Source organism: Pan troglodytes, chromosome 2 (assembly GCF_028858775.2).
Source record: "Pan troglodytes isolate AG18354 chromosome 2, NHGRI_mPanTro3-v2.0_pri, whole genome shotgun sequence".
NCBI classification, from domain to species: Eukaryota; Metazoa; Chordata; class Mammalia; order Primates; family Hominidae; genus Pan; species Pan troglodytes.
In genome coordinates this window covers 116,979,790-117,005,359 of record NC_086015.1, presented here as the reverse complement: position 1 = coordinate 117,005,359, position 25,570 = coordinate 116,979,790, and the positions used below count along the sequence as shown (strand labels likewise).

The window sequence follows — 25,570 nt, the reverse complement described above, 5'->3', positions numbered from 1 at the left end:
TAATCCCAGGACTTTGGGAGGCCGAGGCTGGTGGATCATCTGAGGTCAGGAGTTCAAGACCAGCCTGGCCAACATGGTGAAACCCCGTCTCTACTAAAAATACAAAAATTAGCTGGGTATGGTGGCATGTACTTGTAGTTCCAGCTACTCGGGAGGCTGAGGCAGGAGAATTGCTTGAACCTGGGAGGCAGAGGTTGCAGTGAGCCAAAATCATGCTGCTGCACTCCAGCCTGGGTGACAGAGACTCCATCTCAAAAAAAAAAAGAAAGAAAAAAAATTATCTGTTCTTATTCTACTAGCAGTATAACAAGAATGACTGTCAGTAGTTAATATATTACCAAATCTATGTTAAATGTTTTGTTTGTAATGACATTTTCACTTGCCTATAGTATTAATTTTTGTATATCCTAAGTTCATTTAGGCTCTAGTCAGTGTGAATAGACATTCTGTGACATTATAATCCATTAATGCTAATATGCATATCAGAACAGTGTTACTTCTGGTTCTTTGTATAACCTTTTTTTCTGAGTTTCTAGCACCTTTAGCAATGTTTCTGCTTAGAATTGCATGGCCAATGGTTCTACTAATATTAAAATCACGATTCTCTTTCCTTACCAAATAGCTATTAGAGAATGCTAATATTTTGAGTAATTGTGTATAAAAGGGAAAGTCAATGCTTTTAGTAGATAGGCTCTCAAGAAAATTTAAGAGTTTGGACAACCTAAGGTACACAAATACAAGATAGCTCAGATGCCACTTGTCTGTGCACGGGTGCTGTTGGCTGCCACATCTCCCTCCCTAGGGATTACAAAATTACTCTGCTGTTGTTTGTGTCTCCTGCACATGCACACCCGTACTGGTCCAGGTGCCAGGACAAACATCAGAAATCACCTACTTGGCACATCACTTCGTGAATTTACCAGCACCTAAGTTACATTTTGAAATAGTTAATTAAGCTTTTCAGTGATTGATTCATTTCCCAACCTATGACTTCTGGGTATGGAAGAATAGAGAGTTGTAGTTACCTCCAGAAATTGTGGTTTCTAAATTTATATTGAGGTTCTCTGCCATTAGATTTTCATACCATAATATATATTAAGGAAATGTTTCTTCAGATTGTTTCTTATTGCTGCAATAAATACAAATTCATAAAATTTATTTTTGTGATTCTTAAAGTATAAAATGGTAAAAATACTTTCCCATTATTTTCATGTTACCTTTTATTTGTACTTTTTGTTTCAGAAAGAAAAACCGGGAGACACACAATGCAGGTAGAAACAATTTAAATTTTACCTGTTAGCATTTTTTGCATTCAAAATGAAATCATACTGCAGTTGATTATAAGTTTTTATGTTATAAGCAAGGAATCATTATTCATTATGTTTTAGGAAAATGTTCCCTTTTTGTTTTTTATTGACAAAATACTCCCTGAGTCTCATGAAGATGGCTTGCTTATCATCTTCTGATTCATAGTCTATTTAGATAATTTAAGAGATTACTGTATCCCTGGAGCTAGTGTTTTAAGTGATTTTACCTACCAAGGTAGTCCAGATATTATTCTCCTAGATAGTATGGAGGGTATGTATCTTTGCAGCAATTCCCGAGGGAGCTGGCTGCCTAGAGGTATAGCTAAGAGATGAGCAGCAGGCTATAGATCCTAAAGGGCCTTGTAATGTGAACAGTCTTAAATTAAGTTCTGGAGTCCTCAATTATAGGAAAAAGTATAGAAAATAAATATTGGATTTTATCTCAAATATTGAAATTACAGGCCAAAGCCAGATAAACATCTATAAAATTAATTGTGCATACATTTGGAATTTGGCACACTGTATCTATAAACGATACCTTCCTTTGTCTAAGGAAAGGACCCTTGGGAAAATTTTATCTATGGAAAAGTATGTTGAACACTGGTGGGATATTGCTGTTTCTCAGAATGTGGAGTTTACTGCCTTTGAAACTCCATTTTTCAGCAGGGGGTAAAAAGTCTTCATGTCAACTTTTTTTTTAACCTCCATACATTACAAAATCTACTCTTAGAAACCAACAAATACTATTATTAGAGAATTCAGAGGAAAGGTAAGCACAGTTTATTGCTTTGATTTTTTTTGCTGTATAAATTAATGTTTTTGACCATAAGAGCTAATCTTTTTGATTGGAGTCAGCTGTCACATGGTGCCATAGATATGTGCTTATAGGCCGATCGTGGTGGCTCATGCCTGTAATCCCGGCACTTGGAGAGGTCGAGGCAGGTGGATCACCTAAGGTCAGGAGTTTGAGACCAGGCTGGCCAACATGGTGAAACCCCATCTCTTCTAAAAATACAAAAAATTAGCCGGGTATGGTGGTGCGTGCCTGTAATCCCAGTTACTCAGGAGGCTGAGGCAGGAGAATCGCTTGAACCTGGGAGGTGGAGGATGCAGTTAAGTGAGATCGTGCCATTGCACTCCAGCCAGGGTGACAGAGTGAGGCTCCATCTCAAAAAAAAAAAAAAAAGAGATGTGTTTACCATAACTTACTAAGAAAGACTAATTAGGTGTCGTTGAAAAGGATGCTAGGCCAGGCGTGATGGCTCATGCCTGTAATTCTAACACTTTGGTAGACCAAGGCAGGAGGATATTTTGAGCCCAGGAGTTCAAAACCAGCCTGGGCAACATAGGGAGACCCCACCTCTACAAGTAATAAAAAAAATTAGCCAGGCATGGTAGTGCATGTCTATGGTTCCAGCTACTCTGGAGGCTGAGGTGGAAGGATTGCTTGAGCCTGGGAGGTCAAGACTGCAATGAGCTGTGATTGTGCCACTGCATTCCAGCCTGGGCAATGGAACAAGACCTTGTCTCAAAAAAAAAAAAAAAAAAAAAAAAGGAAAAAGAAAAGAAAAAAGGAGAAAAGAAAGAAAAAAGGATGCTCTTACTGCTAGATCATAAAGCAAAAAATATATATATTTTGCAAAACACGTCACACCCATGCCGCTGAAAGATCATCTACTTAGAAGCACTGGAATCCTTTGTTAAAAAGGAATGTTTTAGAAAACTTTGTAATAGAAAATAGCCAATACTAATGTTTCCACTTACAGAGTCTTATAGAAATTATTTGTATAATGTCTCCTATCCTTTGACCCCTTTTAAATTTGTAACGCTTAAGCCTGGAACATTTCACAGTTGATTGAGAAGCTGTCAGTTGCTTTGTTTCTTTGATGGGAAAGATCCAACATAGCCAAAGTGGAGAGTCTAGATCCCAGATCCCAGATCCCATAGAGAAAACCAAACCAATACTCTTTCTTATCTATTTTAAGTCATAGCTAATAGCTGTTTCTATTCCAAAAAGGCCCAGTAGTCATCCAAAAAGGTGTTTTAAGGTTCTTTAATCTGCCTAGAAAGGCCTCATTTGCCCATTTGCCATAAAGAGGCAGCTTTCTAATAACTTGTTTGTTAGTGGATTCTTTAAGTTTGATTATCATTAAAATCTCTAGTGATTACTTGAACTGTAATAGAATGATGGCCTAGTAGTAATGAAATATTAGCAATTCCTATTTGTTTTTAATTTGAAAGTAATTATTATCAATGATGGTCTTTAAAATTTTAAGGTCTGGTGCAGTGACTCAGGTCTGTAATCCCAGCATTTTGGGAGACTGAGGTGGGCAGATAGCTTGAGCTCAGGAGTTTGAGACCATCCTAGGCAACATGGCAAGACCCTGTCCCTACTAAAAATACAAAAAAAATAGTTGGGCATGGTGCTGCATGCCTGTGGTCCCAGCTATTCGGGAGGCTTGAGCCCAGGGAAGGGGCTGAGGGCAGGAGATTGCAGTGAGCTGAGATTGCACTGCTGCACTCCAGCCTGGGGGACCCTGTCTCAAAGAAAAACAAAATGCTAATAAAAGTATTGCTGATGTAGATTTCTGTAACACTAGATTTAAAAAATGACATCTTAGACATTTTACTTATTATAGTTATTTATAGTAGATAATGTTTGATAAGCCCTTCCCCTTCCGCTCCCCTTCCCCCTTCCCTTTTTTTTTATTTTTATTTTCAGACAGAGTCTCGTTCTGTCGCCCAGGGTGGAGAGCAGCAGCATGATCTCAGCGCACTGCAGCCTCCATCTCCCGGGTTTCAAGCAATTCTCCCGCCTCAGCCTCCCAAGTAGCTGGGACTTCAGGCGTGTGCCACCACGCCCAGCTACTTTTTGTATTTTTAGTAGAGATGGGGTTTTGCCATGTTGGCCAGGCTGGTCTCGAACTCCTGACCTCAGGTGATCCACCCGCCTTGGCCTCCCAAAATGCTGGGTTTGCAGGTGTGAACCATCACGCCTGGCCATTGATAAGCATTTCTTAGGGATTTCTTTACCTAAAACTTCTTTACCGTGGTTGAATGAGGGCACTTTGACTAAGTAGTGTAAGGTTTGATAAATGAATTTTCTCCCATCTAGTGGAGAGGCATAGAAAGAAGAAAATCAATGCTGGGATAAACAGAATAGGAGAGCTGATCCCATGTTCTCCTGCCCTGAAGCAGGTAAGAAGTCTACTCATATCTTCATTCATTACTTATGAACAGACAATTCCCTAAGTTGTTTTGGTGCTTAGAATGATTATTTTTGTTGCTTTCTATTTCTATGTATGGTTCTTTTGAAGTTAATAATTGCCTTGTTTTAATTCTTCCCATTCTTCCAACAATCTTTTAGTACAGTTTCTTCATGGTCAAATGTACCATATAATTTCTAGACTCTTCAGATTTCTCTTGATAACTAAATTAATCACATGACAATGTTTACATATATGCCACTCTATTTGCAAGGCATTTTTTCATTTTGTTTTCCTGCCAATGCATGTTCTTACTCCTTTTAAATTCTTACTTAGAATCTTCCAAGGATCTTTTTAAAAATTTATTCTCCGTGCCCTCTTAACCCCCAGTAGTACTTAAAATCTCAGCTTAAAGTATGACAGTGTTCTCTAATGAAGATACCTTTTTGTTCCTTCTAATAATGAGGATAAAGCATGCTCCACTGAAAACAAAAAACAAAAAATTGAAACAATATGAAAGGCACAAAAAGGTTTAAAAAATAAACTGATATCTTACTCCTAAGCAATAATCACTATTATAATGTTATAATTAAATGAATATATGCAAAAAGTTAATAAGACACATAGCAAACAGCACTAAAAAGCTTAAAACAACAAACATTAATCTCCTACCTGCTTCCTAACCCCAACACAGCTCCTCAGAGGCAAATATTCTCAACCGTTTCTTCTGTGTGTTTTTTTTTTTTTACTGTTATATTTCTAAATAGCATACTTACGTTGCTGTATCTGAATTTTTCAATTTTAGATATTATCTATTGACTCGTTGTTATGCTTTTCCCCTGGCTTCTTCTTCTTCAGTCCTTCCATTATAATTCTATCACTTTTGGTTAAATTGGTATTCAGTTTTTACGTTTTTAAAACTGTAAATATTATTCATGGTTGAGCCAAGGAGTGTACTATTTCATTTGTTGCTTTTGTTTTTGGGTGGAGTAAATAATTACCTCATAGTTTTCCATTTGCTTAATTTTTCATATACTTTAATCCTTCTGATACTTCCAACCATCTCTTAGTAGAGTTTTCTATAAGGTCAAATGTACTACATAATTTTCATTTGCCATTTTCTTTCTTCAAGACTTTACTTCTGGAACACTCTGTTCTCCTTTTTCATTCTCAACCAGTTGGCCTCTTCCAGCTCTTCTGTTTTTAATTGCAGCTCTTATATTTTTAATTTCCAATAGTCTTTTTTCTTATTCTCTGTTCCTTTTCCTACCATATGTTTGTGGATACAATATCTTCTCACCTCTGAATAGTATATGTAGGTTTTTTCCTGAAGTTTTTTTCTGTTTATGTTTTTTTCCTGATTTCCTTTTTTCCCCTTTTTGTCTCATCTTTTTTTGAGGGGGTTTTCCTTAAATGTTTAGTGACTTGAAGCTGTTTTTTTCATACTTGGGAATGAGGCATTAAAAAGCTGACTGAATAGGTTTGTATTTTGGTGGCCCTAAGTGTTGCATGATTAGAAGCTATGCTAGTTTTATTGTTCTTGTTGTGGAACTAAAACATATCAGTATTTGTCTTTTTTTGTGTGTGTGGGATAGCTATTAATTTTTTCATTTTCTTGGAGAAGAACCCATCAGTCTCCTGCCTGGGAGTGGGACTGGTAGGAAGAGGAAGAGGTTGCTATTATTCTGGGAGCTGGATGGGAGTTAGGGGGCTAGAGAGTCTTGTGCTGTAGTAGGCAGAGTTTTACTCTACCCCCCTGTTTCCACTTAGGACCCTCATCTTGTCCACTTTTGTGCCAAGTATCCCTGAGGTTGAAATTCTCTGGTTCAAATTTCAGAGAAAATAAACTTGTCTCCTGCGGTTTGGGCAGGAAGGGAAAGTCATCCAGCTGTGTAGAATATGTGCGTGGGGGCAGGGTAGGGGGTGGTTCTTATTACTGCTTTATTAGGAGTCTTTCAGCCACTTCCCCTCTATTTTAACCCCCAGCTCACTCCATCTTCTGTAGAGGCTGGTGGTTCTCAGTGTTGAGCCTTCCCAGGATGTCAAAGGAGCAAATCAGCTTGCTTCTCTATGTTATCTCCCTTGGAAAGGACTTACTCTTCATTTCCTTTCTTCCCTATAGGATGGACTTAGACTTCCATATATGTTTTTGTTTGTTTGTTTGTTTGTTTGTTTTGAGACAGTCTCACTCTGTTGCCTAGGCTGGAATGCAGTGGCATGATCTCGGCTCACTGCAACATCCGCCTCCCAGGTTCAAGTGATTCTCTTGCCTCAGCCTCCTGAGTAGCTAGGATTACAGGTGCATGCCACCACGCCAGGCTAATTTTTGTATTTTTAGTAGAGATGGGGTTTTACCATGTTGGCCAGGCTGGTCTCAAACTCCTGACCTCAAGTGATCCACCCACCTCGGCCTCCCAAAGTGCTGGGATTACAACGCCCGGCTCCATGTATGTATTTTTCAGCCTTTTTAAAAATTGTGCTTTCTGTTTCCTTAACACAATGGCACACACTATGCCTTCTAATTTGTTTTTCTTTCTCCACATCTCAATGGAAGGTAGCTAGGTAGCTACTCAGTAAACATAGATGTTTGCCCAGGAAAATCTTACTTTCCTGCTCTTGGCTTTCATCCCTGCGAGTTTCTCTGAAGAAAGGAAACCATAACCATTTTACTTCCTTGGTGTTCTAGAATGTGCAAAGGAAGTCAGTATTTGGCTATCAGAAGCAGAGCCAACTAAGATTTTCTTCACAGGCTTTGGCCCCTGTCTGCAGTAGAGGGACAGGTGGCTGGGAATTATCAGGTTCTGCCTTTGTTCAGATTATTGTTTTTAAAAAGAACAATATTATTTTTCTCTTAGCAGTAAATAACTTCCTGGGTTTATGTATTGGGTCTCTGTTGGGACTCAATGTAAAGAACTCAGAATTATAAATTGCCAAACAAAGGACTAAATCTCAGTGATTCCTACATGAAAAGAGTTATCTACAAAGTACCAGAGATAGCTAATAATATATATCCTGGAGTAGAAGTTAAATATTCATTGCAACATTCTTGATAGCTGAAGGATAAAAACCAGAAATGACTGTTAAGGTATCTTAAATGTTTATCAATAATAGACTGGTAAATAAAATAAATACAGTCATTAGCAACAATAAGTAGTCCGGGCACGGTGGCTCACACCTGTAATCCCAGCACTTTGGGAGACCGAGGCAGGCAGATAATGAGGTCAGGAGATCACGACCATCCTGGTTAACATGGTGAAACCTCATCTCTACTAAAAAAACAAAAAACAAAAACCAACAACAACAACAAATTAGCCCGGCATGGTGGCGGGTGCCTGTAGCTACTCGGGAGGCTGAGGCAGGAGAATGGCATGAACCCAGGAGGCGGAGGTTGCAGTGAGCTGAGATCGCGCCACTGCACTCCAGCCCGGGCGACAGAGCAGGAGTCTGTTACAAAAAAAAAAAAAAGAAACAATAAGTAGGGGCCAGGCATGGTGGCTCACACCTGTAATCCCACCACTTTGGGAGACCAAGGTGGGAGGATCACCTGAGGTCAGGAGTTCGAGACCAGCCTGGCCAACATGGTGAAACCCCGTCTCTACCAAAAAAAAAAAAAAAATTAGCCAGGCATGATGGCATGTGCTTGTAGTCTCAGCTACTTGAGAGGCAGAGGCAGGAGAATTGCTTGAGCCTGAAAGGCAGAGGTTGCAGTGAGCCGAGATCGCGCCACTGCACTCCAGCCTTGGCCACAGAGCAAGACTCTGTCTCAAAAAAAAAAAAAAAAAAAAAGAAAGATGTCTAGATGCTATATGGAAGTATCACAAATATATATATATTTATTATTTTTTTGAGATGGAGTTTTGCTACTGTTGCCCAGGCTGGAGTGCAATGGCACAATCTCGGCTCACCACAACCTCCTTCTCCTGGGTTCAAGTGATTCTCCTGACTCAGCCTCCCGAGTAGCTGGGATTACAGGCATGTGCCACCACGCCCGGCTAATTTTGTATTTTTAGTAGAGACGGGGTTTCTCCATGTTGGTCAGGCTGGTTTTGAACTCTGACCTCAGGTGATCTGCCCACCTCGGCTTCCCAAAGTGCTGGGATTACAGGCATGAGCCACCGTACCCGGCCGCCAAGATATATTTTTAAATGTAAGGAAATACAAAATCCTTTTGTCTGTCTGTTCGTTTGTTTGTTTTTTCTTTTGAGACAGAATCTCACTCTGTTGCCCAAGCTGGAGTGCAGTGGCAGGATCTCACTTCACAGCAATCTCTGCCTCCCAGGTTCAAGCAGTTCTCTTGTCTCAGCCTACTGAGTAGCTGGCATTAGAGGTGTGCGCCACCATGCCTGGCTAATTTTTTTGTAATTTTGATAGAGACGGGATTTTGCCATTTTGGCCAGGCTGGTCTCAAATTCCTGACCTCAAGTGTCTGCCCGCCTCGGCCTCCCAAAGTGCTGGGATTATAGGCATGAGCCACTGCACCTGGCCTTGTCTGAGTTTTTAAAAAGGATGTATATAGGCATGTATTGGACATGAGAATAAAGGAATACTTTAACATAACATACAATCTTTTTGAAAAAGCTTAGGAATACAATTTACTGGAAGCGTGACACCAAAACTCAATCAAGTGACATTCCTCTCTTGGCCTATTATTTAGAATAATTAGTAGTTGTGGTAAACAGAGTAAAGAATAACATTAAAATCCAAAACCTTTACAAAATCTTGAAGGCCTTCTCTGGCCTTCTACTACTCTTCCCACGTGTACTCCACTGTAGCTCCGCTCACCTCCTTACCATTCCTCCAACGTGCCGAGCCTAGCTTGGCTGAGGGCCCCTGCCCTTCTGATCCTGCTGTCTGGACTCCCTTTTCCCATATATCTGCAGGGCCTGCTTCCTTTCACTTCCTTCCAGTTTTTGCTCAGGTATCACCTTATTCAGGGCCCTTCCCCAACCTCCATATACAACAAATGTTCTCAGTGTCTTAGTTCAGGCTGCGGCAACAAAAATGCCATAGACTGGGTAACTTTAATTTCTCACAGTTCTGGAAGGTGGGAAGTCCAAGATCAAGTGCCAGCCAATTCACTTCCTGGTGATAACCCACTTCCTAGTTATGTCCTCAAGTGGCAGACAGAGAGAGAGATCATCTCTGTCTCTTCTTATAGGGCACTAATCCCATCATGAGGGCTCCACCTTCATGACCTAATTACCTCCCAAAAACCATCACACTGGGGATAAGGGTTTAGACATATGAATTTTAGGGGGCACAAACATTCAGTCCTTTGCACAAAGTAACCTCCACCATCACTCTAGCTCCCTCTTTACCCTGCTTTATATTTCTTCATAGCATTCCTCTGTGTGTGTGTGTGTATTCTTCAAGGACAGGGACATTGTTTGTTTTACTATTATATCCCCAGTGCCTAGAACAGAGCCTGCCACTCATTAGCTGCCCAATAACCATTTAATAAATGAAAAATATACAGTAGAAGCTTTTGAATATAGTGCCTGTTTTAAATTTTGAGAAGATACGTATCATATATATGTGATAAAGACAAAGCTTAAAGTTTCATCTGGCAAGTTCTTACCCTTCAGTGAAACTTGTAAACTTTTAAAATTTTCTTGGACAGAGCAAGAATATGATCCTGGACCAAGCCTTTAAATATATAACAGAATTGAAAAGGCAAAATGATGAACTCCTGCTTAATGGAGGAAACAATGAACAAGGTAAAGATTTAAAAGTTCTTACTTTTTGTTGTATTTTAAAATGTTTAGGTGTTTGTGTCACAGTGAAATTTATATTATGACATAGAAAGCTTTTTGGCCCCAAAACATTATTAAGACCCTGCATTCAGTGGGTCTGGAAGAATAATGTTACCCATAAATTCATTTTAGTCTAACTCTTTCTCCTCTGTGAGCACCTCTTATCTTGTAGGCATACATAGTTTTGACTTTGAACTCTTCTGTGTATTTCATGTTTGCCTAACTCATGATACTGGTAATGCTAAATCTCCTTTATTCCAATTGGACATTGCAGTTAGGGCAATCCCATAAGAAGATGTAAGGGGGGAGTTCTGCTCAGTGAAATTTATTAAAAAGATTAGGATATGCCTGTGCCAAGATTTAACTATGCATTAGCAAAAAAGGCCAAAACATTCATTTTGTTTATATTTCTTGTAATCTGTGCATCAAACTGCCTGATCATTTAATGATACTTGATTCTTAGATAAAGGTGACTTTTTAATGCCATCAAATGAGTTCTCTTTTTCCATTAGCATTGGAGAGAAAGTTTTCTTATAGCAGCGGGAAAAAAATATTCCAGGCAAGCGTAAAGCTCAGGGTAGGCCAGTTTGAAATTGTCTTTTATTTATACCCCTGACAAGTGCAAGGAGAGAATTTCCTGTGACAACTCAGTAGGCCACCTTAAAAAGAGAGAAAAAAGGGCAGAATTGCCTGAGGTAAGGTCAGTGCTGGGCTGTGTTTATTGTAATGGATGGGAAAGATATTGGAAAGCCTACCTAGGAGGTCAGCATTCAGAATTCTCCTTGTTTACTTTTAGTTAAATATTAGCAGTTTCCCCCCCTCACCTAGTTTAGCTGGTGTTTATGGCCCAGGTCTTTTTGTGATGCCGTCAGATAGATAAATGATCCATGTTTAGTAACCATTTGAGGTACTCCACAGAAGGGATGTAAGACAGAATGATGAGTAGACTTTTCTAATGAAGGCTCTTTTGATTTCAAAGCACAGAGGCTGAGACAATCAAGTTACCTTAGGAAAAAGGGAAATTGTTGAAAAATAGAAGTTGCGTGGGACTCAGAAAAAGCTGACCAGACAGGCCAGGGGTTAGGGGTGGGATCTAAGGCAGCCTAAATCTGTGTTTGTTATTTCTGTCATGATCGTTATTTCTCTGGTTCTTTTTCTGTGCGTCTGCTCTATCCTCTTTTTTTCTCTCAGTGGCTTCTTCCATATGCTCACTGTGCATGTATCTAGTAGCCAAAGCAATGGCCTTGGACTCAGGCCCTCCTAGGTTTGAGTCTCAGCTTCATTTACTCTGTCAGTACCCTTTGGTCAGTTACTTAGCCTCTCCCAGTCCCAGTTTCCCTATGTTAAAATGAGGATAATCATAGTATCTACCTGGCTGAATTTAGGCAAATTATATAACTGCTCTGGGCCTGTTTCTCACATCTAAAAGTGGTGATAATAAAATATAAATTGCCATCTCATGGTTCTTATGAGGATTAAAAGAGATAATACAAGAACTTAGATTAAAGCCTAGCACAGAGTAATTGCTTGATAAATGTTAGCTGTTATAGTTGTCGTTGTTATTAAATGAAACAAGGAATGAAATGTGCCAGGTAGTAAAGGTGCAATAAGTGAGAACCATGATTATTATTTGGTCCATAATGATTGTTCTTTAATTTCTACTGTCCGTGAACACTGGTATCTTTCTTTTGTCTCTTAGTTTTAAACTAAGAAAAATGATCTGCTAGTTTCAGCTCGTCTTTGTTGGAATGGAACTTTTCATTTCAGGCTCCCTCACAGGGTGTTAGCCTGGAGAATAGGATGCTTTGGAAAAGGAATGAGAATACTCTCCACTGTTTCAAGACAGATGGGGATGTGTGGGGTCACAGAGCATATACCAGCAGCTAAGCCTGCCCCATTAGTGGTACTCATAGGTGAAGCTATCTACCTTAGAAAGGAGGGCTGTGACAATGCCCTCACTGCTCAGTAGCATACCTGCATTGTCCCTACCAAGCAAAGTGCAGGTTCCATTGTCGATGCTTTCTTTGGTGCACTTTGGTGCCACTTTGCTTCTTATGTGTTCTATTCCTTTTTGTCTCAATTGTTTCAAAGGATAAAATAGAAACTAAAGCCATTTATAAAAGAGACTGTCGGCTGGGCATGGTGGCTCATGCCTGTAATCCCAGCACTTTGGGAGGCCAAGGCGGGCAGATCACTTGAGGTCAGGAGTTCAAGACCAGCCTGGCCAACATGGCGAAACCCTGAATCTACTAAAAATATGAAAATTAGCTGGGAGTGTTGGTGCGCACCTGTAATCTCAGCTACTCGGGAGGCTGAGGCAGGAGAATTGCTTGAACCTGGGAGGTGGAGGTTGCAGTGAGCCGAGATTGCACCACTGCACTCCGGCCTGGGTCACAGAGCAAGACTCTGTCTCAAAAGAATAAAATAAAAAATAAAGAGACTGCCTGTTACTATCACAGGTAATGGTGGCTGCTGCAGCATTTAAATGGCATATTGATATTCAATGTTATCTTCCTAGCATGTTGCCATGATATCAGTATGTCTTCCCTTACTTCACCTATGTAGCTGCCCTACTGGAAATTTTTGAATTGCGAATTTTGAGGTTTCTACATTATGAGTAATTTTTCAGTTGACCTTTAAAAATTTATACTTTTTAAAGGAGGGCATAGGGATTTAAGATATCATTCTAAAAAGAAAAAAGAAGTTGTATTAGAAAAGAGCTGAAGAGTCTCGGTTGAAGTACTTAGAATGCTAGAATTAGAATTCAGTAGTTTAGTATACAGTTCTTTGTCAAGTTATTGTAAATACTGACATTCTCAGGTATTTATAAATTTTTGTTTTTAATATTATAGCTGAAGAAATAAAAAAGCTACGGAAACAACTGGAAGAAATCCAAAAAGAAAATGGCCGATATATTGAATTACTGAAAGCTAATGACATATGCTTATATGATGACCCCACAATTCACTGGAAAGGAAATCTTAAAAACTCAAAGGTCTCTGTTGTTATTCCTAGTGACCAGGTTCAAAAAAATATTATTGTTTATTCCAACGGGAATCAGCCTGGTGGAAACAGCCAGGGAACAGCTGTTCAGGGGATAACTTTTAATGTTAGTCATAATTTACAAAAGCAGACCGCCAATGTGGTGCCAGTACAGAGGACTTGCAATCTTGTGACTCCTGTATCTATTTCTGGAGTTTACCCTTCTGAAAACAAGCCATGGCATCAGACCACAGTTCCTGCATTGGCTACCAACCAGCCTGTTCCTCTTTGTCTTCCTGCTGCCATTTCTGCTCAGAGTATTCTCGAGCTTCCCACATCTGAAAGCGAATCAAATGTGCTTGGTGCCACTAGTGGCTCACTGATTGCTGTTTCAATTGAATCTGAGCCTCACCAACATCATTCTTTGCACACATGTCTAAATGATCAAAATTCTTCTGAAAATAAGAATGGACAAGAGAACCCCAAAGTATTGAAGAAAATGACCCCTTGTGTTACAAACATCCCCCACAGCTCCTCAGCAACTGCCACTAAAGTGCACCATGGAAACAAGTCCTGCATGAGCATACAGGACTTCAGAGGTGATTTTCAAAACACTTTTGTTGTTTCAGTTACCACCACAGTCTGCTCGCAGCCTCCCAGAACTGCAGGTGATTCTTCTCCAATGAGCATTAGTAAGAGTGCAGACTTGACAAGTACAGCTACAGTGGTGGCATCATCTGCCCCTGGAGTAGGGAAGGCCACCATTCCTATAAGCACTCTTTCGGGAAACCCTTTGGACAATGGTTGGACTCTTTCTTGTTCTTTGCCTTCTTCAAGTGTTAGTACTTCAGATTTGAAAAACATTAATAGCCTTACACGAATTTCTTCAGCTGGAAACACACAGACAACGTGGACTACTTTGCAACTGGCAGGAAACACTATTCAGCCCTTAAGCCAGACACCATCTTCTGCTGTGACTCCAGTATTAAATGAGTCTGGTACTAGCCCCACCACAAGCAACCACAGTAGACATGTGGCTACAGACATCAACTTGAATAATTCCTTTCCAGCAGATGGGCAGCCAGTTGAGCAAGTAGTTGTAACATTGCCTTCTTGTCCATCTTTACCTATGCAGCCACTAATTGCCCAGCCACAAGTTAAATCTCAGCCTCCCAAAAATATCCTTCCACTGAATTCAGCAATGCAAGTGATTCAGATGGCTCAGCCAGTTGGGTCAGCTGTTAATGCAGCTCCAACTAATCAAAATGTTATAATTCTTCAGCCACCTAGCACCACCCCATGCCCAACAGTGATGAGGGCAGAAGTTCCCAACCAAACAGTAGGTCAACAGATAGTAATCATACAGGCTGCTAATCAGAATCCTTTGCCACTCCTCCCTGCTCCACCTCCTGGTTCTGTTCGACTCCCCATCAATGGAGCCAATACTGTAATAGGGTCTAATAATTCAGTGCAAAATGTTCCAACACCACAGACTTTTGGAGGAAAGCATCTTGTCCACATATTACCAAGACCTTCATCTTTATCAGCGTCTAACTCAACACAAACTTTTTCTGTTACCATGTCAAACCAACAGCCTCAAACCATTTCTTTAAATGGACAGCTCTTTGCTTTGCAGCCTGTGATGTCTTCATCAGGAACTACAAATCAAACCCCTATGCAAATTATTCAACCCACCACCAGCGAAGATCCAAATACCAATGTTGCCCTGAATACATTTGGTGCTTTGGCCAGCCTCAATCAAAGCATATCACAGATGGCTGGGCAAAGCTGTGTACAATTGTCTATTAGCCAGCCTGCCAATTCTCAAACTGCTGCAAATAGTCAAACCACTACAGCTAACTGTGTTTCATTAACAACAACTGCAGCACCTCCTGTGACAACAGATAGTTCAGCCACACTAGCTAGTACTTATAATCTAGTGAGTACTTCCTCAATGAACACTGTTGCTTGTTTGCCTAACATGAAACCTAAAAGGTTGAATAAGAAGCCAGGTGGCAGGAAACACTTAGCAGCAAACAAGTCAGCGTGTCCCCTGAATTCAGTCAGAGATGTGAGCAAGTTAGACTGCCCCAACACTGAAGGCTCAGCAGAGCCACCCTGTAATGATGGACTGCTAGAAAGCTTCCCTGCTGTGTTACCATCTGTCTCTGTGTCCCAGGCAAATAGTGTGAGTGTTTCTGCTTCACATTCTTTGGGTGTTCTAAGCTCTGAATCATTAATACCTGAGTCTGTATCGAAATCTAAGTCAGCAGAAAAGTCCAGCCCACCCTCCCAAGAATCTGTAACAAGTGAACATTTTGCAATGGTCGCAGCAAAATCCAAAGATTCTACCCCTAATCTACAACAAGAGACATCTCAGGATAAACCACCAAGTAGTTTAGCATTATCAGATGCTGCCAAACCCTGCGCTTCAGCCAATGTATTGATTCCATCTCCAAGTGATCCTCACATTTTGGTTTCTCAGGTTCCTGGTTTGTCATCTACAACAAGCACTACAAGTACTGACTGTGTTTCTGAGGTAGAAATCATTGCTGAACCTTGCAGAGTTGAGCAAGATTCATCAGATACAATGCAAACCACAGGTCTCTTAAAAGGGCAAGGTTTAACTACATTGCTATCTGATCTTGCTAAAAAAAAAAACCCTCAGAAATCATCTCTTTCTCATCAGATGGATCATCCTGACTTTTCTTCAGAAAATCCTAAAATAGTTGATTCAAGTGTGAATTTACATCCTAAACAGGAGCTATTACTGATGAACAACGATGATAGAGATCCTCCACAGCATCATTCCTGCCTCCCTGATCAAGAGGTTATTAATGGTTCTTTGATCACCGGTAGACAGGCCGACTCTCCCATGTCAACCAGCTCTGGCAGTAGTCGTAGTTTCTCAGTTGCATCCATGCTTCCTGAAACAACAAGAGAAGATGTGACCAGCAATGCAACAACTAATACATGTGACAGCTGTACCTTTGTAGAGCAAACTGATATAGTAGCTCTTGCAGCAAGAGCTATTTTTGACCAGGAGAACCTTGAGAAGGGAAGAGTTGGCCTCCAGGCTGATATAAGGGAAGTTGCTTCAAAGCCTTCTGAAGCATCATTGTTAGAGGGAGACCCACCCTTCAAATCACAGATACCTAAAGAGAGTGGCACAGGACAGGCAGAAGCAACACCAAATGAATTTAATTCTCAGGGTTCAATTGAAGCAACTATGGAGAGGCCCCTTGAGAAACCAAGTTGTTCTCTAGGAATTAAAACATCAAATGCATCTTTACAGGATTCAACTTCCCAGCCACCAAGCATCACCAGTTTAAGTGTGAATAATCTTATCCATCAGAGCAGCATCAGCCATCCTCTGGCCAGCTGTGCGGGTTTATCCCCAACTTCAGAGCAAACAACTGTGCCTGCAACGGTTAATCTGACCGTTTCATCTAGCTCCTATGGCAGTCAACCTCCTGGACCATCTCTGATGACTGAATATTCCCAAGAACAGCTAAATACTATGACTAGTACCATACCAAATTCACAGATTCAAGAGCCACTCTTAAAGCCAAGCCATGAAAGCCGTAAGGATTCTGCTAAGCGTGCTGTCCAGGATGACCTTTTACTGTCTTCAGCTAAACGTCAAAAGCACTGTCAGCCAGCCCCCCTCAGGCTTGAAAGTATGTCCCTGATGAGCAGAACTCCAGACACCATTTCTGACCAAACTCAAATGATGGTCAGTCAGATCCCTCCTAATTCTTCAAACTCAGTTGTGCCTGTTAGCAACCCAGCTCATGGAGATGGCCTTACACGATTATTTCCACCTAGTAACAACTTTGTGACTCCTGCATTGAGGCAAACTGAAGTTCAGTGTGGTTCTCAGCCTTCAGTTGCTGAACAGCAGCAAACCCAGGCAAGTCAGCATCTACAGGCCCTGCAGCAGCATGTTCCAGCTCAAGGTGTATCTCACCTTCATAGTAACCATCTCTACATAAAGCAGCAGCAGCAGCAGCAGCAACAACAACAACAACAAGCAGGGCAGTTAAGAGAGAGGCATCACTTATATCAAATGCAGCATCATGTACCTCATGCAGAGAGCTCTGTCCACTCTCAGCCCCATAATGTCCACCAACAGAGGACTCTGCAACAGGAAGTTCAGATGCAGAAAAAGAGGAATCTTGTTCAGGGCACCCAGACCTCTCAGCTTTCCTTACAACCAAAGCACCATGGAACTGACCAATCCCGATCCAAGAGTGGCCAGCCACATCCCCACCATCAGCAGATGCAGCAACAAATGCAGCAACACTTTGGAAGCTCCCAGACAGAGAAGAGCTGTGAAAACCCTTCAACTAGTCGGAACCATCATAACCATCCCCAGAACCATCTCAGTCAAGATATTATGCACCAACAGCAGGATGTTGGAAGCAGACAGCAAGGTTCAGGGGTTTCATCTGAACATGTATCTGGCCATAATCCAATGCAGAGGCTTTTGACATCAAGAGGCTTAGAGCAGCAAATGGTGTCCCAACCAAGTATTGTGACTAGATCTTCAGACATGACCTGTACTCCACACAGGCCAGAGAGAAATAGAGTTTCAAGTTATTCTGCTGAGGCACTCATTGGAAAGACATCTTCTAATTCAGAGCAGAGAATGGGGATATCAATTCAGGGTTCCAGAGTTTCAGATCAGCTTGAAATGAGAAGCTATCTTGATGTTCCCAGAAATAAGAGTTTGGCTATTCATAATATGCAGGGTCGTGTGGACCATACTGTAGCCTCAGATATCCGCCTTTCTGATTGTCAGACGTTTAAACCAAGTGGAGCTAGTCAACAGCCCCAGAGTAATTTTGAAGTACAATCTTCAAGAAACAATGAAATAGGTAACCCTGTATCATCATTGCGGAGTATGCAGTCCCAGGCTTTTCGAATTAGTCAAAACACTGGCCCCCCACCAATTGACCGTCAAAAGAGATTACCTTACCCACCAGTTCAGAGCATCCCAACAGGAAATGGTATTCCATCAAGGGACAGTGAAAATACTTGTCACCAAAGTTTCATGCAGAGCTTACTTGCCCCTCACCTCAGTGATCAGGTCATTGGGAGCCAGAGGTCACTCTCAGAACATCAGAGGAATACACAGTGTGGTCCATCCTCTGCAATTGAATATAATTGTCCCCCAACTCATGAAAATGTCCATATTAGAAGAGAGAGTGAGAGTCAGAATAGGGAAAGTTGTGACATGTCGTTAGGTGCAATTAACACCAGGAACAGCACCTTGAATATTCCTTTTTCAAGTTCCTCTTCCTCAGGAGATATTCAAGGTCGAAACACAAGCCCCAATGTTTCTGTACAGAAATCCAATCCCATGAGGATTACTGAGAGTCATGCCACCAAGGGCCACATGAACCCTCCAGTCACAACCAACATGCATGGGGTTGCAAGGCCAGCGTTGCCACATCCATCTGTGTCTCATGGAAATGGCGATCAAGGCCCTGCTGTACGTCAAGCTAATTCTTCAGTTCCCCAGAGATCAAGGCATCCCCTGCAAGACAGCAGTGGTTCCAAAATTCGTCAGCCTGAAAGGAATCGTTCTGGAAACCAAAGGCAAAGTACTGTCTTTGATCCAAGTCTTCCCCATCTTCCTCTCTCTACTGGTGGCAGTATGATTCTTGGACGTCAACAACCTGCCACAGAGAAGAGAGGAAGTATTGTTCGTTTCATGCCTGATAGCCCACAAGTACCTAATGATAATTCAGGTCCTGACCAGCATACACTATCACAAAATTTTGGTTTTTCTTTTATTCCTGAGGGTGGCATGAATCCACCAATAAATGCTAATGCTTCTTTCATTCCACAGGTTACTCAGCCTAGTGCCACTCGAACTCCAGCCCTCATCCCGGTAGATCCGCAAAATACTCTGCCCTCCTTCTATCCTCCATACTCTCCTGCTCATCCTACACTGTCCAATGATATTTCAATCCCCTATTTTCCTAATCAGATGTTCTCAAATCCTAGCACAGAGAAGGTAAACAGTGGAAGTTTAAATAACCGATTTGGATCAATTTTATCTCCTCCCAGACCTGTTGGGTTTGCTCAGCCAAGTTTTCCTCTTCTCCCAGATATGCCACCAATGCACATGACCAACTCTCACTTATCCAATTTTAATATGACATCTTTGTTTCCAGAAATAGCTACAGCGCTTCCTGATGGCTCAGCAATGTCACCTTTGCTTACAATAGCAAATTCCTCTGCCTCTGACTCTTCCAAGCAGTCCTCAAACAGACCTGCCCATAACATAAGCCATATTCTAGGTCATGATTGCAGTTCAGCTGTTTAAATGCTGATAAACGAAATGTAAAGGTAATGAGTGAGATTACAAATGTATTTGTGCGTGCATGCGCACAGACATGTACATGAAGAGAAGGATTGTGTGTGTGTGTCTGTATGATCAGTTTTCAGTTATCTTCTGAATGTAGGGAAGCCATGTCAGATGCAGATACTGGGTTGTCAGAAAACAAGTTATCTTTCGTTTTCAACTGCATGGTGTACTTTTTTATTTTCCAAGTAGATTTACATTTCCAAGTTGATATTTCCTAAATACTAATTAGCTGGAAATTGGGGGAGATCATCTTGTCATGTACTGGGTAGTAGGAGGGAGCCTAGACTTTAAACTTGATTGTTGATAACTTATGGAATATGTAGGTAAGTTGCTACTGAAAAATATAGGCAGCTTGATAAAACACAGTGGCTAAGTGCTGGCTAATGTCAGCATCTAGAACAGCTTCTTACCTATGACAGATGTTGAACTGATGTTGAGTTTAATGTCCGTAGTTAAAGTCAAGCAGTTAGCAAATAAATAAAAGCAATCAGCCTTTATTCTCAAAGTTTGGTTTAGATACAGGCTTCTTTCTAAATTATAACAATCCATAAATTATCTGAATTTTATGTCTTGTTCTTCAAATTAGGGAGCTGTGTTATCCTTTAATGTGCCAAGATTATTTAAAGCAAAGGTCTTCCTTAGACAATTATTTAGCCTTAAATATAGAAAGCTAAAAAGTTAAGTACATACATATTCTCCATTTTGTGCTTGCATTTTGCATCAGGTCATAAGGGTAAAAGCAGTTAGTTGTATTGTGGAGTTTTGCATGGGTGCAGTTAACAATGGATGTTTCATCAACTGAGTTTAATTTAGTATTCTCTCTTCATTCTATTTATTTGGTCTTGAAATAAATTCTTTTGCATTCATTTAAATATTAGGATTGATCAGGAAATAGTGTTTGTAATCTACACGTTTATTTGAGCCTTACTTTAAAAATATTTCTGAACAGAGATTTAAGCTCTGTCAGTATTTTCATTTACTGATAGTATTTATATTTTAAATATGGCATTGTATATTTCATTATTATCCTTCATAACAGAATTATAATGAGAATATGAATTTGTTATTTTTCTTGTTGGTAGATGTGAAATGGTGCTTCAAAAAATATATAGTCTTTCTGTATGTCTCTGTGTGTGTAAGTATGTGTGTGTGTGTGTACACATATTTTAAAGTATGAATTGGTCCTTTAAAAACAGGCCTGCCATCTGAAAATGGGAAATTGAGACCTGAGACCTGCTAAAGCATAGAAGAACTTGATATAGGTAGGGTTTTTTTTTTTTTTTTTTTTTTTTAATAGATGGAGTCTGGCTCTGTTGCCCAGGCTGGAGTGCAGTGGCGCGATCTCAGCTCACTGCAAGCTCCACCTCCCGGGTTCAAGTGATTCTCCTGCCCCAGCCTCCTGTGTAGCTGGGACTACAGGCACGTGCCACCACACCTGGCTAATTTTTGGTACTTTTAGTAGAGACGGGGTTTCACCGTGTTAGCCAGGATGGTCTTGATCTCCTGATCTCGTGATCCACCCGCCTCGGCCTCCCAAAGTGCCAGGATTACAGGCATGAGCCACCGTGCTTGGCCTAGGTACAGGTTTTTAAAAGCCCCACAGAAGTTTATAATACATTTAAAAACCCATATTAAAATTTGAAAACTTAAAAAAAAACCAAGAAAACAATGGCATATATTCCTTTTCTTAAACCCGTGAAGTCCATTACTTTTTGTTCTTGTTATATTCTGCCAAAAATGGGATGGGGTGGGAGAGATGCATAGAAATTGTTTTATCTGCCTTGTTAACAAAGTGAACTCAAGGACCAGCTTTTCTTTTCTTTCTTCTTTTCTTTTTTTTTGAGACTCTGTCACCCAGGCTGGAGTGTCGTTAGGTGCAACTAACACCAGGAACAGCACCTTGAATATTCCTTTTTCAAGTTCCTCTTCCTCAGGAGATATTCAAGGTCACTTTGTCACCCAGGCTGGAGTCTACAATGGCAGGATCTTGGCTCACTGCAGCCTCTGCCTCCTGGGTTCAAGCAAATTCTTGAGCCTCAGCCTCCCGAGTAGCTGGGATTACAGGTCTGTGCCACTACACCTGGCTAATTTTTATATTTTTAGTAGAGACAGGGTTTCACCATCTTGGCCAGGCTGGTCTTGAACTCCTGACATCAGGTGATCCACCCACCTCGGCCTCCCAAAGTGCTGGAATTACAGGCATGAGCCACCCCTCCCAGGCCCCCTCCCTTTTTTTTTAATCCTAAAAAGCTTCCTAAGGGTTGGTCAGAGCAGTTAACTCCAGTGAATACCTCTTCTAAAGACTCAGCAAAAGGGTCATTTGTGCCTCTTTAACTGTTCTTACCAAACTGTCCTGTCTTTTTCTGCTGCCAACTAAGCAGCTTCCTAGGGACAAAAAAATATACAATATTTTTTTTTCTTGCTTACAAAGCAAGAACAACCTGTATTTTCTTTCTTCAAAATGGTCTTGGGGAAGAATAGGAGAGCTTCATGAATAAGTTACTCAAGACAACAGATAAACACAGTAGTCAAAACTTTTTATTGAGGAAAAATGTGGCATTTATGACTTGCTTTTTAATTCTCTTAACTGAATTTTAAGCTGCAACGTTCAAATTTTTCTTTGTACTTGAAAGGTCCAGTGTGCCAATTTCAAGAAGGACAGTTTTCCATGTGTTTGGCTATTCATTTCCCTCTCTCCCTCTCTCATCTGTCTGTCTCTCACTGCCTCTGTCTCTGTCTCTCATACACACACACACACACACACACACACTCTCTCTCTCTCTCTCTCTCTCTACAGTGGCTGTTAAGTTCTGAAGGACTGGGGACTGCTAGACATAATTGAAAGTAAGGTAACAGGCTAAGGAGAAGCTCAGTTTGAACATTGCAACGTAAAGGCCTCAAAGCCTGTGACTTTCAAGTATTTCTGTTGCATTAATTGTATTTTCCTGCTTAGCTGTGTTCAGACATAGTATTTGCATTTCTTGGAGCTTTCATTCCAACAGTCTAACATTTTGATCTTGAAAGAGTCTCAATAAGCCTTATTTGACCATCTGAGGAAAAATGTGACCATCTGTGAATAATTGGCTCCTGCTTACGTGTAGCTCTCATTACTTTACAGATGTATGCATGTGTATGTAAGACTTCAGTTCATACATGGCTTAATTCTGAAAGTGTTCAGACCATAGTACCCTTATTTGATTTAAAAGCATGAATATATGAGATTTACTAGCAGTATTAAGTATTTGATAATTAGAGCTACGTGATTTTTGGGAAGAAATTTTTTATATGGTATGTAGTGTTAATTTGGATATAATTTTTGGTAAAGGGATGGCAGAAAACATAGTCAATTTTGGTTATAATAAACGTAACCTTATTCTTGGCCTGCTCCATGTGAAATAGGGCTCAGGGAAGCTGGTCATTTCCTTAGCGGGATGATTACTCCTTTGCCTTGAAACATTTATTGGGCCCACCATGTATGGATCAGCGTGTGGTAGTAAGTCATACTCCCAAATCAGTGATTCCCAAATCTTGGCTTTGGGAACCAGTATGCCTCGTATTCTCTTAAAGAGCAACAAGAATTTCTTGAAACAAAATTAGTTCAGAATTGATTTAAATTTTTTAACTTCTGGAAATACACGAAGTTATGTCTGAGTCATGAGTGACAGTCATTGATTAAATCATTTCTCTGTTTCTTTTTTAGCATTATTGATCACAGAATCAGTTATAAAAAGTGGTTGATTCCTTTCAACATTTAACAATAACTTCTAATGAAGGGTAAAATTCCAGATTCTCTTCATGCGTAAACATTTAATGTGTCAATCATAGATGAAAGGAATCTAGTTTGATGTTGTTTCTTTCTTTCTTTTTTTTGGAAAATACAAGTTGCTCTGGGATGGCTTATATGTTGTTTTATACCGGTTCAGGAAATTTATTTTTGTTTTTATTGTAAGACCTTTTGGGGTACCAGAGATGGCACCTTTTTTCTAGGTAAGGTGTAGGAATTCCTCAATGGTCTTGCTTCGTAAAATTTAACATATCAGAACTGGGGAAAGAGAAAGGAGGGGGTTATTTTTTTGCAGCATTTTCCAGTCACATATCAGGGTTATACTGAACTGCAACAAAGATCAACTTTTAAAAATTAGCCTTCTTAAAATACAAAATGATTTAAGTATTTTAAAGATAATTTATTTGCCTTGCTCTTGCCTTCTAACATTAGCTATTTCATGGAGAGGCTAAAACTTATACTCCAAAAAATGTGGAAGCACATTTTAATGGGAGTAAAATTAAAAAATTTTGAGAAAGGGTAAAATCTTATGAATATGCATCTTCTTAGCTTTATCTTCCCTTTGATAGGTAGGCACTTATGCTCTTCCATCTGCTCCATGTCAAATAGGGCTCAGGGAAGCCGGTCATTTCCTTAGCGAGATGATTACTCCTTTGCCTTGAAACATTTATTGGGCCCACCATGTATGGATCAGCGTGTGGTAGTGAGTCATACTCCCAAATCAGTGATTCCCAAGTCTTGGCTTTGGGAACCAGTATGCCTCGTATTCTCTTAAAAAGCAACAATAATTTCTTGAAACAAAATTAGTTCAGAATTGATTTAAAATATTTCAATGTGCCATATAGCTCTGTCCCTTGGTTTGGTTGGCCTTGTTTTTTCCTGTGAAGAATGAAAGGGCAAAGGTGATACCAAAATGAAACAGCTTTGGAGTGATATCTTTAGGAGCCTGGAAGCCATTTTTGTAATTTTGTTGTCTATATAAATGCTACCTTTGCCTGGAGGTAGTGTGCCTGTGGCTGTGTACATCCAGAGGGCAACAGTAATAGCCAACAACCAGACAAACTAGTGAAGTTAATCTGTGAGTGATTTTATGATACTTATGTGCAAATTAAAGGCAGAAGTTAGTTTCTTCTCAAGATGCCTTTTTGGCTGAACATTACCATTTTTCTTTCCCCAGGGTTTGAAAGAAAAGGGCCTTTTTTGGATTTAACTATATTCTGTCTGCATTCTATTCTTCATGTGTAGGTTTCTACTAGAACCTGTGGAGGGGGGACACCAAATTTAGATTGAGTCAGTCCATGCTGATAAGAAGCGTGAGGACCTTGTTGGACACAGAGCTTCTAGATCTTTCCACCTGTAGCCTCTACCCTGTTCCTGCACTTTACCTGAAACTGTGCCTCTGGTCTTTAGACCAGCTGTTGGAACATATCACTCACCCACTCCTCTGTTATAGCAAAGGGCCAGCTGGGATGGTACATGCTGTGTAATCAGACACCTTCTCTACAAGTACAGCTGATGTTTCTCACTGTTGCCTTACCATTCTCTGAGCCATCTTTGATGTTGATTTATAAAAAAAAACAAAAAACAAAAAAAAAACTTAGTAGCAAAACTCCTGTTAAACTCAGAGCTTGTATGTGGTGGTCATTCAACATCCTTATTTCTAGATTTACACAAACTGTACCAACTGTAATCTGTTTCTGGCACGCGTGTGTGGTCAGATGCTTCATAAACATGAGCCAACTTGGGTTGTAAACATTGGACATAATATACAAATTGGGGAATTTTGGATGACTGCATAATCCTGTCATTAGAGATTTCATAAGACAGAAGATAACTGTTTATTTGTAATTTAACACATTTTTAGAAAAGATGATCTTTAATTTCTTTCCCTCAGTTGTGTATACAGCTATACACCATACTAACACCATACTATGTCATAGGAACTTAAAGTTAGATGTATCTAAATCCCTTCACTTTTCTAAGACTTCTCTGTTCTCCCACCCCTGAAGTCTTCAAATCATTTTTCATCTGTGAAGTCACTGAGGTACTGGGCTTGACTATAGTGGTAACAGTTAAGGGGAGTTGAACTATTGATCTTCCAAGAAGAAAGGGACCAGATAGTGTTAAGATGCTGCAGTTGTGTTACTGTGAAGAAAAGA

The 25,570-nt window shown here is 40.3% G+C and overlaps 1 protein-coding gene across 9 annotated transcripts in view; it reads left to right on the top strand.

The window, feature by feature from the left end:
• Positions 1-21,244, top strand: part of USF3 (upstream transcription factor family member 3) — a 41,003-nt gene extending 19,759 nt beyond the window's left edge. For 3 of the 9 annotated variants that reach the window (XM_016941669.4, XM_016941671.4, XM_016941670.4), the window contains 4 exons: positions 1,243-1,271; positions 4,423-4,505; positions 10,134-10,230; positions 13,119-21,244. In XM_016941669.4, coding sequence (XP_016797158.3) covers positions 1,243-1,271; positions 4,423-4,505; positions 10,134-10,230; positions 13,119-19,585 — 6,676 coding nt within the window. In that variant the 3' untranslated portion in view covers positions 19,586-21,244. The remainder of the gene's footprint in view (positions 1-1,242; positions 1,272-4,422; positions 4,506-10,133; positions 10,231-13,118) is intronic. The other 6 variants (XM_063807009.1, XM_016941675.4, XM_054680904.2 and 3 more) reach the window with 3 other exon arrangements.
• Positions 21,245-25,570: the final 4,326 nt, after the last annotated feature.